The sequence below is a fragment of the Hemiscyllium ocellatum genome, chromosome 16 (assembly GCF_020745735.1).
Source record: "Hemiscyllium ocellatum isolate sHemOce1 chromosome 16, sHemOce1.pat.X.cur, whole genome shotgun sequence".
Classification (NCBI taxonomy): domain Eukaryota; kingdom Metazoa; phylum Chordata; class Chondrichthyes; order Orectolobiformes; family Hemiscylliidae; genus Hemiscyllium; species Hemiscyllium ocellatum.
The window spans coordinates 3,334,435-3,351,373 of record NC_083416.1 but is presented as its reverse complement, the minus strand read 5'-3'; the positions used below and the strand labels follow the sequence as shown (position 1 = coordinate 3,351,373).

Genomic DNA, 16,939 nt, shown 5'->3' with positions numbered 1-16,939 from the left:
AAAAGTGTTTGGTTCTAACTATTTTGCTAGTTTTGAAACCTTTACTAGGAGGGAAAGAAAATGTAAACACAGCTGATCCATTCCTCTAATGAATATAAAATGTTTAGGAAAACAAAAAAAAACAGAACTCTAAATCTCTATTCTCTCTCTACAAACAGCAAAGAGAACAGAGCTAAGTGTTGGGAAGGGTTCCAGACCAAGGAGAACTGATTAGCAAGGTTAGACCTCATGGAATACAGGGAGAACTAACCATTTGGATACAGAACTGGCTTAAAGGTAGAAGACAGAGGGTGGTGGTGGAGAGTTGTTTTTCAGACTGGAGGGCCTGTGACCAGTGGAGTGCCACAAGGATCGGGGCTGGGCCCTCTACTTTTTGTCATATACATAACTGACTTGGATGTGAGCGTAAGAGGTACAGTTAATAAGTTTGCAGATGACACCAAAATTGGAGGTGTAGTGAACAGCAAAGAGGGTTACCTCAAATTACAACAGGATCTGGACCACATGGGCCAATGGGCTGAGAAGTGGCAGATGGAGTTTAATTCAGATAAATGCAAGGTGCTGCATTTTGGGAAAGCAAATCTTAGCAGGACTTATACACTTAATGGGAAGGTCTTGGGGAGTGTTGCTGAACAAAGAGACCTTGGAGTGTAGGTTCTTGAAAGAGTCCTTGAAAGTGGATCACAGGTAGATAGGATAGTAAAGGCACTTTTGGTATGCTTTCCTTTATTGGTCAGAGTATTGAGTACAGGAGTTGGGAGGTCATGTTGCGGCTGTACAGGACATTGCATAGGCCACTGTCAGAATATTGCGTGCAATTCTCATCTCCTTCCCATCGGAAAGATGTTGTGAAACTTGAAAGAGTTCAGAAAAGATTTACAAGGATGTTGCCAGGGTTGGAGGATCTGAGCTACAGGGAGAGGCTGAGCAGGCTGGGGCTGTTAGCCCTGGAGCGTCAGAGGCTGAGGGGTGACCTTATCGAGGTGTAACAAAATTATGAGGGGCATGGATAGGATTAATAGAGAAAATCTTTTCCCTGGGGTTGGGGAGTCCAGACCCAAAGGGCATAGGTTTAGGGTGAGAGGAGCAAGATATAAAAGAGACCTAAGGGGCAGCTTTTTCATGCAGAGGGTGGTACTTTTATGGAATGAGCTGCCAGAGGATGTGGTGGAGGCTGGTACAATTGCAACATTTAAAAGGCATTTGGATGGGTATATGAATAGGAAGGGTTTGGAGGGATATGGGCCTGGCGCTAGCAGGTGGGACTAGATTGGGTTGGGATATCTGGTTGGCATGGATGGGTTGGACCGAAGTGTCTGTTTCCATGCTGTACATCTCTATGACAGACCTAAGTTTGATGATGACTCTCTGCAGCTCCTTCTTCAGGCTGTAAATGATAATTGGGAGGTCCCTCACCCCTCGATGGGAAAAGAAATCTCAGCCAGAAAATAAGCAGCCTGGACTTGGTTGCAGCAGAGGGCAGCAGCTCTGAGGTGATCCAAAGATCATCACACTGCCAAAATGGCTAACCATTCTGGAGATGGATATAAACCTGACATCAGTCTGCTATTGCATTATCTTGTGTGTTCCTCAAGTACATGGAGGCATCGAGTATACATGTCACACTGCAAGACAACACGAGTTATGAAAGTTCGGGGTGGGGGATAGTCAACTCCAAGACGTTGCATAATGAGGAGCAAACTGAGGATTACTGCTGCCAACAAATGTCACACCCCCCACAAACTTGAAGGCATTATTGTTACAATTTCTCTCTTGATGTGCAGAAGAAGATGCACAACGTCCAAGATAGTGGTCAAGGCCCAGAGGTGGAACAGGAAACTGACCATTTATGCCTTTATTAAATGTTGTGGCCCTGCAGCTTGCAGTAAACAATTACAGAGGTGAAAAGAAAGCATTGGGTAGTCAGATTCCGAAGGTGCAATATAGTAAGACAGTTAAGGATTTGTAACTGTGTGTTGACGTTGCAATTCTGAAAGATAGTGAGGCCTTACATGATATCCATAAAAGTTAAACTATCACTAATTAAGTTTCACACTGAACCTGAAAATAACCTTATGAAGTATCTGAAATAGCAAATTTAGGCCCAAACAGTTATTGGTGAATATGAATCATACTTATCCATATTTGGATACTGTGCAGAGGTTCAAACTGATTATTTTGATTGTCTGCAATGAAATGCTATTAACTCGCATGCTTGAGGAATTCTTTTGCATGTTTAATATCCATGGCTCTGAATCAAATAAACCATACTTACGTGGAAGTATACCTGTATAAATATAAATAAAGCTATTAACTTTCACACATCAGTTATAAATAAAATACCATTATAGTCAGCTTTTTATATTTCTGGGAGAGTTCCACTCTGACGGCATTGCCATCAATAAATGTTGGTTTCATCTGGTAAAACTTCACCATGGCTTGAGTTGCTTCAGGATATGCCAATTCCACAAATCCCTACAATTAAAAAAATACAAATACTGAATGCAAGTAGATTCCCACAATCCTCTGTTAATTTTTTTATGACCAACTCCAAATAAATATTCAAGGCAAAATATTAAAATATTTGAATAAATAATAAACGAAAGCAAATGGTAATACAGTGAGGTGAGACGAAAACATAATAGCTCTACACAATGAAAGAGAAAAAAGCAAAAATTATTTTAAACATTCCACTTATTCATGTTATGTTGCCCTTCCATGGAAAATGAAACTTGAACGTAGACCTTCTGGCCCAGAGTTAGCAACACTACCACTGTGTCACAAGAATCCCCGACAAACTGAATGGTATTAGTCCAGGAAACTATTGGGGATATTAGGTTGCTAGTCATCCATTTACCAATTGCAGAAGATAGCCTGTCTTCCATATGTTATTTGCATTTGATACTTCAGTTCAAACTCTACTATTTGCGCCCCTTTCTGACCAAGTCCAAACTGTAACAAACCAACCCTTGATACTTCCATGCAACCTGTTCAGAGATAGTATTACATAGCTCTGGAGCAGGTGTAACTTAAACCCAGACCACCTGGGTCCGGAGGTAGGGACACTGCCACTACAACATTGTTTTGAAATCAACCTACCCAAGGATGTGTGGCATACTTTTGGGGCAGTGGGACCTGAACGCTGGCCTCCTGCCTCAGAGTAGGGTCATTATCAATGTACCATATGGCATACTCCTTAATGAGCATGAGCTGCCAGCTAATTCTGAAAGGGACCATTGCTCACAACAATGTCATTTGACTGACAATAGACCATCAATTTCAATGTTGAAACAACATTAAAAAACAAAGTGTAGAAAAGTTTATGCAGGTTGTGCTGTGCTTTAAGGTCACTGGTGCTTTTAAGCACTGCACAATATTGGCTGGCATTCTTCAAATGCCTTGTATATTTATCGAGGTGAAAGAAAGAAAAAGAATAACCCAAAAGTTACTGGGACTTCACTATGAGGAGAGATTTTCTGAAACAATTAACAGGGTTACGGTTTGTTGAGTATTAAATGCCGTAGATGAGGCAAAAATAAAACAACGAATCAAGTTTAGCCTGCCCAGTGGATTAACAGGATGAAGATTGGAGAAAGTAGAGCTCAAGAAAGTTTAAGTGATAGGTCAAGTGAACTAGAGAACATGAAGTCTGAGTTTTTTTGAGCTGAATAGCCTTTTCTTATCGCAAAAATTTCATGATTTTGTATCATAATTCACTAATTTTCTTATTGAAATAAACTGTCTTTTTTATACCTAGAATGATTATTAAATCCCCATATGTCTCAACACAACACTGAGGTATGACAACCTAGGCATGTTCGTGCTTACCTCACCCTTTGACTTTATTAGTAAGTAGTTTGTAACCTTCCCAAAAGGTTCAGCCAGCTTGATTAGATCACGATTCGTACATCTACCTCGCTGCAATTCACTAATGTGAACAACTCGGCCAGGCTCATCACTTACATTCTAAATCAGGAGAAAAGGACTTAGCATTAAGAGACATCTTACTCAAACTTATAACAATAAAATTTAAAAGTCTTGAAAAATGAAATAAATTCTTCATAGATTGTCTTTGTTTGTTCAAAATCTCTAATATAATATCACGTACAAATATCAGCTGAACCATGCCAGGTGATCAACAGATTGGAGACATTAAAAATAATAGAATCCTTAACCAAATACAATCTTGATCTCAATGGGCATAAAAAATAAACACAGAAAATTCCACTCTAAATACACCAACACTCTGGGTGTAGACGGCTTTCTACATGTAATGAACTTGCATAAAGAATTTGCCCAAGTCCAACTATGAACTGTTTCACCAGTGTGGAAGAGTGATCCTGTAGAACACTGATGCTAAACAAAGAAATTCATGAGATATGAGCATTATTGGCTAGGCCAGCATTTAGCTCACACTAATTTCTCAGAGGAGTCAACCACATTGTTGTGGATCGAGACTAGACTGTAAGAATGACAAATTTCCATCCCTAAATAATATCAGTGAATCAGGTGAGTGCTTTTGACAACTGAAAGTGGTCAAATGTCGTCATTAGACTGGTTTTATTTTATTCCAATTTTGTTTTTCAAATTTAATTTCCCCACCAGCCATGCTGAGATTCAATTCCAAATTTTCTGAGCCTTGTGTTCTAGATTATTCTTTGATATATACACACAACTTACTTTCTGAAGGGACACATGAGGCTGTACAACTTTGTGGTGATACAACATGAGAAAGCCATGTCACATCTGTCAACCCTGTTCTACACTTACGCAAAAATTAATTATAGAAAATAACTCAGTGTTTCACATTTTACCATTTTTATAGACATGCGTTTAGTGTTTTGACCACAAACATATTTCAAGGTCAGAAGCGTACCATGTAGAGAACTAGATATTGAATCACAATCACAATCCCGTATAACTTAGAATGACCACCACTACTACACCCATGATAAAGATAAGCTGAAGGAACTAAGATACTCCTCTTATTAATTTCTCATTATGAAATATCAGGGTTGTCCAAAACTAGACTTTATTCAACATGAATACCTTCAATACAAAAATCTTATAAGAGTGTGAAACACCAACCATTCTGGATGGCTTCTGCAGCCTCTGAGTGTTGTTTCCTTGCTTGTTATCCATAGGACCTTTGCGACTTGAAGCTAAAACACAGAAATAATTAAGCAATGTTACTATAAAAAAAACTTGCATTTGTATCTTCTCAATTTTCCTCGCCTTCTTTTATTTTATTTGCATTATGAACCTGATATGATAGTAACTTTAGGATGCATACTGCCTTCTGCTTGATTTACACTTAATGGTGTAAGCCTTTCTTACTGGATATAACTAATGACCATGCTGTCTATAACATCCATCTTCCTCAAATTGACCTCTCATGATCAAGAAACATTTTTATATGGAATTCCAACAAATCTTAACATTCTCCCTCTATTCAAGCATACAAATAACAAGATGCAGGAATAGACCATTCAGTCCCTCAAGCCCATTCTGCTATTCACTAAGATCATGGTTGGTCTGATTATAACATTCCCAATTACATGCATAATCTTCCATCCCTTAACAAGAAGCTATTGCCATCTAAGTTCAGAGGAAGGTCACTGGACCATAAACGTTAACTCAAGATTTCTCTTCAGATGCACCAGACACACCAAGTTTGTCCAGCAACTTCTGTTTTTGTTTGTGACTTCCAGCATCCACAATTCATTCACTTTTTATGTTGATCTAGGATGAGATTGATTTTCTTAAATTTAGAAGGATGAGAGAGGTGTTTATTGAAATATATAAAATTCTAACAGGGCTGTACCGATTGGATTTAGGGAGAATGATCTGGAGTCTAGAACCAGAGGACACCACTTAGGACTGAGGTGAGGAAAGATTTCTTCAGCCAAAGGATCACAAACCTGTGCAATACTCTACCATAGAAGGCTGCGGGGGCCATGTCACTGAATACATTCAGGAAAATGTTTTTTTAAAGATTTTAAATACCTCAAGGATATGGGTAAAAAGTGGGAACATAGAATTGAGACAGAGAATCAGGTATGATAATAATGTATGGCTGCTCCTGTTCCTCGTAATCATCTAACACTAAGAAACTGGTTAAACATAGTTGCCTTATCACAAAGCAGTTATGTCTCACTGGAGTGGCATACTGAAAATCAAGCCTTGCTATTCCCAGAGTAGTCCCAGAAATCAAAAAAGTTTATCAAGTACATAGAATTTGAGACTTTAAGACCCATGGTGTCAAAGCACAGACCAGATTTCTGTATTTACCAAGGATTGCCAATTACTACAAGTAACTAACTTCTAACCACAGCTAAACATGTACAAACCACTGTAATTTAACTCGACTAGTTAAAACTCCAATCCATTTGTAAAACTCTCCCTTGAATAAACAGACAGGTACAAAAATAAAACACAAAGAAGTGCCTTTAAAGCATGTCAACTCTGCTCAACAACCTTAAACTTACAGAAACATCCTATGACTCATTTAATATTAGCTTTTAAATTTTCCTCGAGCAGATGTTAAGCTAACTGGTCTGTAGCTCCCTGCTTCCCTCTATTTTTGAATAAAGGAATAACATTTACTATCTTCTAATCTAATTGGACTTTCCAAAAATCAAATGAAGTTTGGAAAATCAAACCAACATTACTTTTTTAATGACCATTACATCTGTTGCCCAGGTTCCCAGGTCACAGGAAAGCTCCAACACAGGTTAATGTTTCATGATAATCTTACAGACACTGGGATCAGGTTAACTAACAGTATGCTGTATTGAAAGCACACTCTGGCAATTAGGGACAATTACATGGGTATTCTTCGAACTCAATATGTGCCTTCATGTCAATGAGACTGGCAAATAGTGTTCTCAGATCCTGGAAAAGGAGGAAAGCAGTTCTTTAGTCATCAAGGAACAGCTTTCTAACGAAAGCTTAATTTACCTTTGCAGCAAAGGACATTCCCTTTTTGCTAAAATGAATCAGAATAACTTAGATCAGTGCCATTCAGAGATGACCTGTTGGGAGGCTGAATAAAACTTTTCGGTGTTACCTTGACTTGCTTCTGACTAGAATATTTTAAAATTGATTCGAAGTGGCCCAGCATGCATTTGCTTTAACATTTTAGCTTGACAATGAATATGGAGGAATGATTAAATAAAGACAGCCTGGAAACTTAAATATTAAGAATGACATACACTCAGGTCAAGAGACGCTCTGCCTAAATAATGGGTCAATTGCTAAGTTATCACAAAATAAAAAGCCTGCTAAGCCAGGTGGTTCTCTCATTCGAAGGACTAAAAACAAAGACACTCGAACAAAGATTAAGGTCAAAAGATCAGAAATGGGATAAACAACCACCCATGGTTTCTATAAACATCCACATTTTTGTGCACAGATACAGCCTTACATAGCGAAACAGTATATGAATGGGGCACATTCCTTCAAAGGGTAGATCATTCAAGGTAACTGGAAGTGATCCATAAAGATCAAAAGTCTGATCCAGCTGAACTAGATTTTGTGGAAAGATTAAGCTTTAGAGAGAATACAGAAGAAGTTAACCAGAATGCTATCTGGATTAGAGGGTATGAGCTATAAGGAAAGGCTAGAAAAACTAGGGCTGTTTTCTCTGGAGCAGAACAGGTTGACAGGAAATTTGACAAAGTCAATAAAACATAAGGATTACTTGTAATAATTGGCAATTCCTCACCGCTGGAATCAATCTGGAACCTCCTCTGAACTGCTGCCAATGCAACTACTTCCCTCAAGTAAGGAGGCCAAAACTATTTGCGCCTAGAATATGGCAGTCTCACTAATGCCTTGTACAGCTGCATCAACACTTCCCTACTTTTACACTCTACTCCTTTAACAATAAATGTCGAAATTCCACTTGCCTTCCTGCATACTAATTTTCTACAATTCATGCACAAGGACACTCCGATCTCACTGTACTGAAGCTTTCTGAACTTTCAGCCCATTTAGATAAGTCGCCTTTCTATTTCTCTGACTAAAATGGAAAATTTCACACTTATTCAAGTTCAACTGCTAAATTTTGACCCATTCAGCTAACCTATCCGTCTCTTCTACTACTTTTATTGCAACTTACTTTCTCACCAATTTTAATGGCATCTGCAAATGGCTGTAGTATCATCTATCCCAACAACCTAATAATTAATCTAAATTGAGATAACTTTGAAAAATAGGGTTGAGGAAAATCCAAAGGGATTCTGCCAATACACTAAAGACAATGAGAGAGTGAAAGATCAGCAAGGCCATATATTGGTGGAACCACATGAGATTGGGATGGGGGGAGGGGTTGCGTTGGAGAAGAGGACATAGTAAATGAAAATTTTGCATCAGTGTTTACTGTGGAGAAGGATATGGAAGATAGCAACATCTTGAGAAATGTCCATATTACAGAGGAGGTAGTGCTTGACATCTTCAAATGTACAAAGGTGGATAAATCCCCAAGGCCCAATCAAGTGCACTCCAGAACTCTGTGGGAAGCCAGGGAAGGTACCCTGGTGGGCCCTTGCTGAGATATCTGTATCATCGATAGCCACAGGCAAGGTACGAGAAGATTGGAAGTTGGCTAACGTGTGCCACTATTTAAGAAAGATGATAAGGAAAAGCCAGGCAACTATAAACCCATAAGCCTGACATCAATGATGGACAGGTTGTTGTTAGAGAATCCTGAGGGACAGGATTGACGTTTTTGGAAAGAACTGACACGGGATAGTCAACATGGTTTTGTCCATGGGAAAGCGTATCTCACTAACTTGATTGTTACTACTTCAAAAAACTCAAAGAGGATTGATGAACGCAGAGTGGTAATCTGTATGGACTTCAGTTAGGCATGGGACAAGGTTCCTCATGATAGGCTGGTTAGCAAGGTTAGATCACAAGGAATAGAGGGACAGCTAGCTCGAAGGTAGAAGACAGAGGGTGTGGTAGAGGGCTGCTTTTCAGACTGGAGGCCTGTGACCAGTGGTGTGCCACGAGGATCAGTACTGGGTTCACTGCTTTTCGTCATTTAGATTAATGATCTGGATGACATGAGGTATACTAGTAAGTTTGAAAATGACACCAGAATTGGAGGTGTACTGTACAATAAAGGTGGCTATCTCAGGAGTACAACGGGATCTTGATCAGATGGGCAACTGGGCTGTGAAGTGGCAGATAGAGCTTTATTTAGATAAATGTGAGGTGCTGCAGTTTGGAAAGGCAAAGGGCAGTACTTATTCACTTAATGGTAAGTCCTGAAGACTGCTAAACAAAGACACCATGGAGTGCAGGTTCAGAGTTCCTTGAAAGTGGAATCATAGGTAGATAGGATAGTGAAGGTGGTGTTTGGTATGCTTGCCTTTATTGATCAGTACATTGAATATAGGAGTAGGGAGGTCATGTTGTGGCTGTACAGGACACTGGTTAGGCCACTGTCAGAATACTGCATGCAATTTTGGTCTCCCTGCTACAGGAAGGATTTTGTGAAACTTGACAAGATTTACAAGGATATTGTCGCGGTTGGAGAGTTTGAGCTAGAGGGAGTGGCTGAATAAGCTGGAACTATTTTCCCTGGAGTGTTACAGACACAGGGGTAACCTTATAGAAGTTACAAAATCACGAGGATCAAGGATAGGGTAGGGGAGCCCAAAAACTACAGGGCACCGGTTCAAGGTGAGAGGATAAAGATTTCAAATGGATCTAAGGGAAAACCTTTTCATGCAGAGGGTGGTACGTGTTTGGAATGATCTGCTAAAGGAACTGGTAGAGGCTGGTAAATTACGACATTTAAAAGACATCTAGATGGGTATATGATCAGGAAGGGTTTAAGAGGGATATGGGCTAGGTTCTGGCAAAGGAGACTACATTTCTTTAGGATATCTGGTCAGCATAAACGAGCTGGACTGAAGGATCCATTTCTGTGCTGTGTACCTCCATGACTTTGAGTTGGGGCCCCAAAGATCAAAAGCTGTGGAACCCCACTAGTCACACCTCGTCAAGCAAGGAAAAGGTACAAATAATCCTGACACTCCGCTTTTTGTATTTTCTATTCATTTGTGGGATGTGGGCATCACTGGCTGGCCAGCCTTTCTTGCCCATCCCTAGCTGCCCTTGAGGAGATGGTGGTGAGCTGCCTTCTTGAACCTCTACAGTTCAACAGCTATCATTTAACCCACAATGCCAGGGAGGGAATTTCAGGTTTTTCACCCAGCAAGAGTGAAAGAATGGCAATATATTTCCAAGACTGGATGGTAAGTGGCTTGGAGGGAAACTTGCAGGTGTTGTTCCCTTGCCCTTCTTCATGGAAGTGATTGCGGATTTGGAAGGTGCTGTCTGAGGATCTCTAAAGAACTTCTGCCATACATCTTGTAGATAGTACACTGCTGGTACTGAGCTTCGGTTGTGGAGGGAGTGAACATACTGCCAATCACACAGGCTGCTTTTTCTGGATGGTGCCAAGCTTCTTGAATATTGTTGGAGCTGCAGCCATCCACGTAAGTGGGGAATATTCCATCTCACTCCTGACTTGTGCCTTGTAGGTGATGGACAGGCTTTGGGGAGTTGGGAGGTGAATGACTCACCACAGTATTCCTTGCTCTTGTAGTCACGGTATTTATATAACTGTCCAATTGAGACAATGGTCACCCCAAGGATGCTGATTGTGGGGAATGCAATAATGGTAACACCACTGCATGTCAAGGGGAGGTGGTTCGAGTGCCTCTTATTGGTGATGGTAAAAGCTGCCATTTATGTAGCTTCAATGTTACATGCCACTGATCAGCGCAGATCTGGATACCGTTCAGAATTTACTGCATTTGAACATGGACTGCTTCAGTATTTGAGGAGTCACAAATTATGATCACAGAATCCCTACAGCATGGAAGCAGGCCATTTGACTCATTGAGTCCACACTAACCCTCTGAAGAGCATCCCTTCCCTATAATCCTGCATTTCCCATCACTAATCCACCTAGCCTGCATATCCCTGAACATGATGGGTCAATTTTGCATGGTCAACTCACCAACCTACCCATCTTTGTAATATGGGAGGAAACTGGAGTACCCGGAGGAAACCCACGTGGACACTGGGAGAACGTGCAAACTCCACACGGACAGAGTGGAAGCTGGATTGAACCTGGGTCCCTGGCGCTGTGAGGGAGCAGTGCTAACTCACTGTGCCACCGTGTCGATCACAGTCAACCATCACCAACACGTCCACTGCTGACCTTTTGATGGAAGGAAGGTCATTGATAAATCAGCTGAAGATGGGTGGACCTAGAACGCTACCCTGAGGAACTCCTGCAAAAATGTCCTGAAACTGACACAACTGACTTCCAACAACCGCCACCATATTCCTATGTACCAGGAATGACTCCAACCAGCAAAGACTTCGCTCCCGACATCCACTGATTCCAGTTTTGCTCGGGCTCCTTAATGCTACACTTGGCTGAATGTAGCCTTAATGGCAATGGTTTTCACTCTCATCTCACCTCTGGAATTCAGCTCTTCTGACCATATTTAAACCAAGGCTACAATGAGATCAGGAGCTGAGAGGCCCTCGAAGAACCTAAACTGGGCATCATTAAGACCTGGGCAGACGTTACTTGACAGTACTATTGATTATATCTTCGATCAACAGTAGACTGATTGAGCACTAACTGGTCAGGTTGCATTTGTCCTGCTTTTTCAGAACAGGACATATTTGGGCAATTTTCTACAATGTCAGAGACAGATGTCCTAACTGTACAGGAACAGTGTGGCTCAGGGAGCAGCAAGTTCTGGAGCACAAGTCTTAAGTATTATAGCCAGGGTTTTGTCAGGGCCCCTAGCCTTTGCAACATTCAATGTCCCGAACCGTTTCTTGCTATCACGTTGAGTGAGTTGAACACGCTGAAGACTGGTATCTGTAATGCTGGAGACCACTGAAGATGGTTAGCAATCCCATATCCAGGTTAATAAATTACCCCTAAATTACCATGTGACCTTTGTGTATCAACCTTGTGTGCAGGCCCCATCAATGTCTTCTGGGAGTCCAGATGTTCTACATCTGAAGGATCTACACTATCCATCTTGCTTCTTCAAAGAACACTAGCAAATTAGTCAATCATGATTTACCCTTCAAGAAACCATGCTGCCTTTGACAGATTGTGTTTTAACTTTCCAAATGCCTATTACTTTCTTAATAGTGAATTCTAACAATTTCCCAATAACAAATTAGTCTATAGGTTCCTACTTCCTGCCTCCCTTTTTGAATAAGGGTATTATAATTGGCATTTCTCCAATCCACAAGTACCTTTTTGATGTGCAGGGAATTATTGAATATTATGACCAATGGATCCACTACCTCCACTGACACTTCCTTTCAGACCCAAGGATATAGGCCATCAGGCCAAGGGGCTTGTCTGCCTTCAATCCCAAGTACTCAGTACTTTTCCCACTAGTGATGATGATTGCTCAAAGTTCCTCCCTTTCTAGAGCTTCTGCATGACCTGTTACTATTGGAATGGGACTCATCTCCACTGTGAAAGACAAAATATTGGTTTAGTGTCTCTGCCACTTCAGTTCCTCAGTATTAACTCCAGTCTCATCCAAGGAACCAACATTAACTTTAGCTGCTTTCTTCCCTTTCATAGACTTACAGAAGATTGTGCTACCCATTTTTATATTTTGTGCTAGTTTCATTTCATTTATCTTTGTTTTTTATACTTTTTTTTAAGTAACCCGCTGTTGATCTTCCACCCTGCCACTAGCCTTTGCATATGGTATGCGCTTGTTTTTATCTTATTGTTAACTTGCTTAGCCATGGATTTTTTTTAAACCCTTTTTACAAAGTTTCTAACTCTCTAGAATATATTTTAGTTGGGAGAAATTGAATAGCCCCTTAAACACCTGCTACAGGACAAAGAAAAATCAGGATGGTTAAAAGTGTTCAGAAGCAGGTTGGGAACCTGTGTTGTAGTTCCAGTACATAGATGGATGAGAGTACGGAGGACATGGACAGGATTTCATTGTCACAGGAGTGTGCTGGCAAACAGCAAGCTCGTACGATGTGCGCCTACTTCAACGCTAGGAGTATCCGGAATAAAGTAGGTGAGCTTGCAGCACGGATAGGTACCTGGAACTTTGATGTTGTGGGCATTACTGAGACATGGATAGAGCAAGGTCAGGAATGGATGTTAGGTAAAAATAATGACTGCAGATTTTGGAAACCAGATTCTGGATTAGAGTGGTGCTGGAAAGCACAGCAGTTCAGGCAGCATTCAAGGAGCAGGAAAATCGACATTTCGGGCAAAAGCCCTTCATCAGGAATAGAGAGGGCTTTTGCCTGAAATATCGATTTTCCTGCTCCTCAGATGCTGCCTGAACTGCTGTGCTTTTCCAGCACCACACTAATCCAGGATGGATGTTGCAGGTTCCAGGGTTTTAACATTTCATTAAGATCAGGAAAGGTGGTAAAAAAGGGAAAGTGTGGTTTGTTAGTCAAGGACAGTATAACAGTAGCTGAAAGAACATTTGATGAGGACTCGTCTACTGAGGTGGTAGGGGTTGAGGTTAGAAACAGGAGAGGTCACATAGCTGGGAGGTTTTTTTTTTATATAGGCCTCTGCAAAGTTCCAGGGACGTGGAGGACAGGATTTGTAATAGAATCTGGGCAGGAGTGAAAGGAGCAGGGTGGCCATTATGGGGGACTTTAACTTTCCCAACACTGACTGGAAATGCTATAAATCTAGTATGTCAGATGGATCAGTTTTTGTCCAGTGTGTGCAGGAGAGTATTCTGACACAGTATATCGAAGGGCCAACAAGAGGGGAGGCCACATTGGATCTGGTAGCCAGTAATGAACCTGGCCAGGTGTTTGATTTTGTGATAGGTGAGCACTTTGGAAAAGGGGACCATAATTCGGTTACGTTTAGTTTACAGATACAAAGGCAAAGGTACATGCCACAGGGCAAGAGCTATAGATGTGGGAAGGGCAATTATACTGCAATTAGACAAGGCTTATGAGGCATAGAATGAGGGCAGCAAAATGCAGGGAATGGGGACAATTAGAATGTGAAGCTGGTTTAAGGAACAGATGTTGCATCTCCTTGTTAGGTATGTCCCTGCCAGGCAAGGAGGAAGTGATGAAGGTAAGGGAATCATGATTTACCAAAGAAATTGTATCTCTTGTTAAGCAAAAGAGGGAGGCTTATGTGACTTCAAGGCAAGATTCTTCAGATGAGGCAATGGAGAGTTACAGGGTAGCACAGAAGGATTTAAAAAGAGAGTTAAGAGGAGCAAGGAGGGGACATGAGCAGTCTTTAGCAGGTAGAATAAAGGAGAACCTTTATAAAGGAGCTTTCTATAGATATGAAGAATAAAAGGGTGACTAGGGTAAGAATGGAGCTAGTCAAAAACAGAAGTGGGAAGTTGTGTCAGGACCCTGTGGAGATAGGAGAGGTGGTAAACGAATATTTTTCATCTGTTTTCACACAGGGAAGGAAGAATATTGTAGAGGAGACTGAGATACAGGCTATTAGACTTGAACGGATTGAAGTTAGTAAGGAGGTGGTGTTATCAATTCTAGAAGGTATGCAAGTAGATAAACCCCCGGGCCAGATGGGATTTTTACGAGAATTCTCTGGGAAGCTAGGAAGGAAATGGCCACACCTTTGGTCTTGATCTTTGAGTTGTCATTGTCTACAGGTATAGTACCAGAAGATTGGAGGTTAGCTAATGTGCCCTTGCTCAGGAAGGACAGTACAGATAACTCAGGCAATTATAGACCAGTCAGCCTTACGTCTGTTGTAGGAAAGGTTTTGGAAAAGATTATACGAGATAGAATTTATAATCATCTAGCAAGCAACAATTTGACTGGAAATAGTCAACATGGAATCGTCAAATGCGGGTCATGTCTGACAAACCTCGGTTCTTTGAAAAGGTGACCAAGCATGTGGATGAGGGTAGGGCAGTTGATATGATATACATGGACTTCAGCAAAGTCTTTGATAAGGTTCCACATGGTAGGCTACTGGAGAAAATGTGTCGGCATGGGATTGAAGGTAATTTAGCAGTTTGGATTAGAAACCGGCATTCTGTAAGAAGGCAACGAGTGGTGGTTGATGGAAAATATTCAGCCTAGAATCCAGTTACTAGTGGTGTGCCACAAGGATTTGTTTTGGAACCATTGCTGTTTGTAATTTTTATAAACGACTTGGATACAGGAATAAGTGGATGAGTTAGTTAAGTTTGCAGATGACCTTGGATAAACTGTGGAATTGGACTGAGAGGTGGCAAATGGGAGTTCGATACAGATAAATGTGAGGTGATTCACTTTGGGAAGAATAACAGGAATGCAGAATACTGGGTCAATGGAAAGAATTTTGGTAGCGTGGATGTACAGAGGAATCTTGGTGTCCATGAACAAAGACCCCTGAAAGTTGCCACTCAGGTTGATAGTGCTGTTAAGAAGGCATACGGTGTGTTAGGTTTTATTGGCAGATGGACTGTGTTCCGGAGCTAGAATGTCATGCTGCACCTATACAAAACGCTAGTGCAGCCTCACTTGGGAATATTGTATACAATTCTGGTTGTCCCATTACAGGAAGGATGTGGAAGCATTGGAAAAGGTGCACAGAAGATTTACCACGATACTGCCTGGTCTGGACGGAAGGTCTTAGGAGGAAAGGCTGAGACACCTGGGCCTGTTCTCATTGGAGAGAAGGTGCCTAAGAGGGGATTTAATAGAGACATACAAGATGACCAGAGGATTAGATAGGGTGGACAGTGAGAGTCTTTTTCCAAAGATGATGACGTGGGCTTATACGAGGGACACAACTGCAAATTGAGGGGTGATGGATGAAAGACAGATGTCAGAGGCATGCTCTTTACTCATTACGAGTACAGAGTGGAACTACTTTACAAGTGGTAAGCCCTGCCTGCCAATGTAGTTAACTCAGCCACATTAGGGAAATTTAAACAGTCCTTGGATAAGCATATGGATGATGATGGGATAGTGTAGGGTGATGGGCTTAGATTAGTTCACAGATTGGCACAACATCAAGGGCCAAAAGGCCTGTTCTGCACTATATTGTTCTATGTTCTATGACAAGAACGCAAGTCTAAAGGTTTGTATCTCAATGCACAAAGCATTTGGAATAAGATAGACAAACGGGTGGCACAAATCCATGTTAATTGATATGATCTCATAGCCATTATGGAGACATAGTTACAAGGAGATCAAAACTGGGAACTTAACATTCAGGGATACTTCATCTTTCAGAAAGGGACAAGAGGGGTGGCACTGTTAAAAGATGAAATTAGGGCAGTTGAGAGATCGAGTCTCTGATGTCATGCATTCCATTTGGGTGGGGACAAAAACAGCAAGAGAAAAAAGACATTGATAGAAGTGGTGTTTGTTCCCCAATCTATAGTCACACTAGGAAAGGATATAGATCAACAAATAATAGGAGCATGTAAAGAGAACAGAAAACCAATTATGGATGACATTGAGTGGGTTTATCAAATTAGAAAGAGTAACTGTGACAATAAATTCATAAGAGTGCATTAAGGATAGTTTTCTAAATCAATATGACTTGGACCCAACCACAGATCAGACTGATTATATATGGTTATGGGTATTGTGGCAGACCTCAGAGTAAAAATGATCCCTGAGGAAATAATGACCAGAAGAAGGCTGAATTTAATATTCAGTTTGTAGACAAGAAACTTGGATTGGGAACAACTGTGTTTAGCTTAAATAAAGGGAATTACAATGAAATGAGGGGAGATTTGGCTAAAATGGACTGGCCACATAGATTCACAGAAGATAGTAAGCAAGCAGTGGCAGACATTGAAGGAAGAAATCATGGTTCTCAACAAAACTATATCTCAATGAGGAGAAAAGAGACGGATAAATCAACCATAGCTAATCAAAGAAG

At 40.9% G+C, this 16,939-nt stretch overlaps 1 protein-coding gene across 1 annotated transcript in view; it reads right to left on the bottom strand.

Annotated features, from left to right (window-relative positions):
* The window catches only part of LOC132823320 (matrin-3-like), a 92,932-nt gene that overhangs the window by 22,850 nt on the left and 53,143 nt on the right, over positions 1 to 16,939 (bottom strand). The window contains exons 6-8 of the mRNA XM_060837006.1: positions 5,089 to 5,162; positions 3,829 to 3,966; positions 2,344 to 2,475 (exon numbers count right to left, since the gene is read on the bottom strand). Of these exons, the coding sequence (XP_060692989.1) occupies positions 2,344 to 2,475; positions 3,829 to 3,966; positions 5,089 to 5,162 (344 nt within the window). The remainder of the gene's footprint in view (positions 1 to 2,343; positions 2,476 to 3,828; positions 3,967 to 5,088; positions 5,163 to 16,939) is intronic.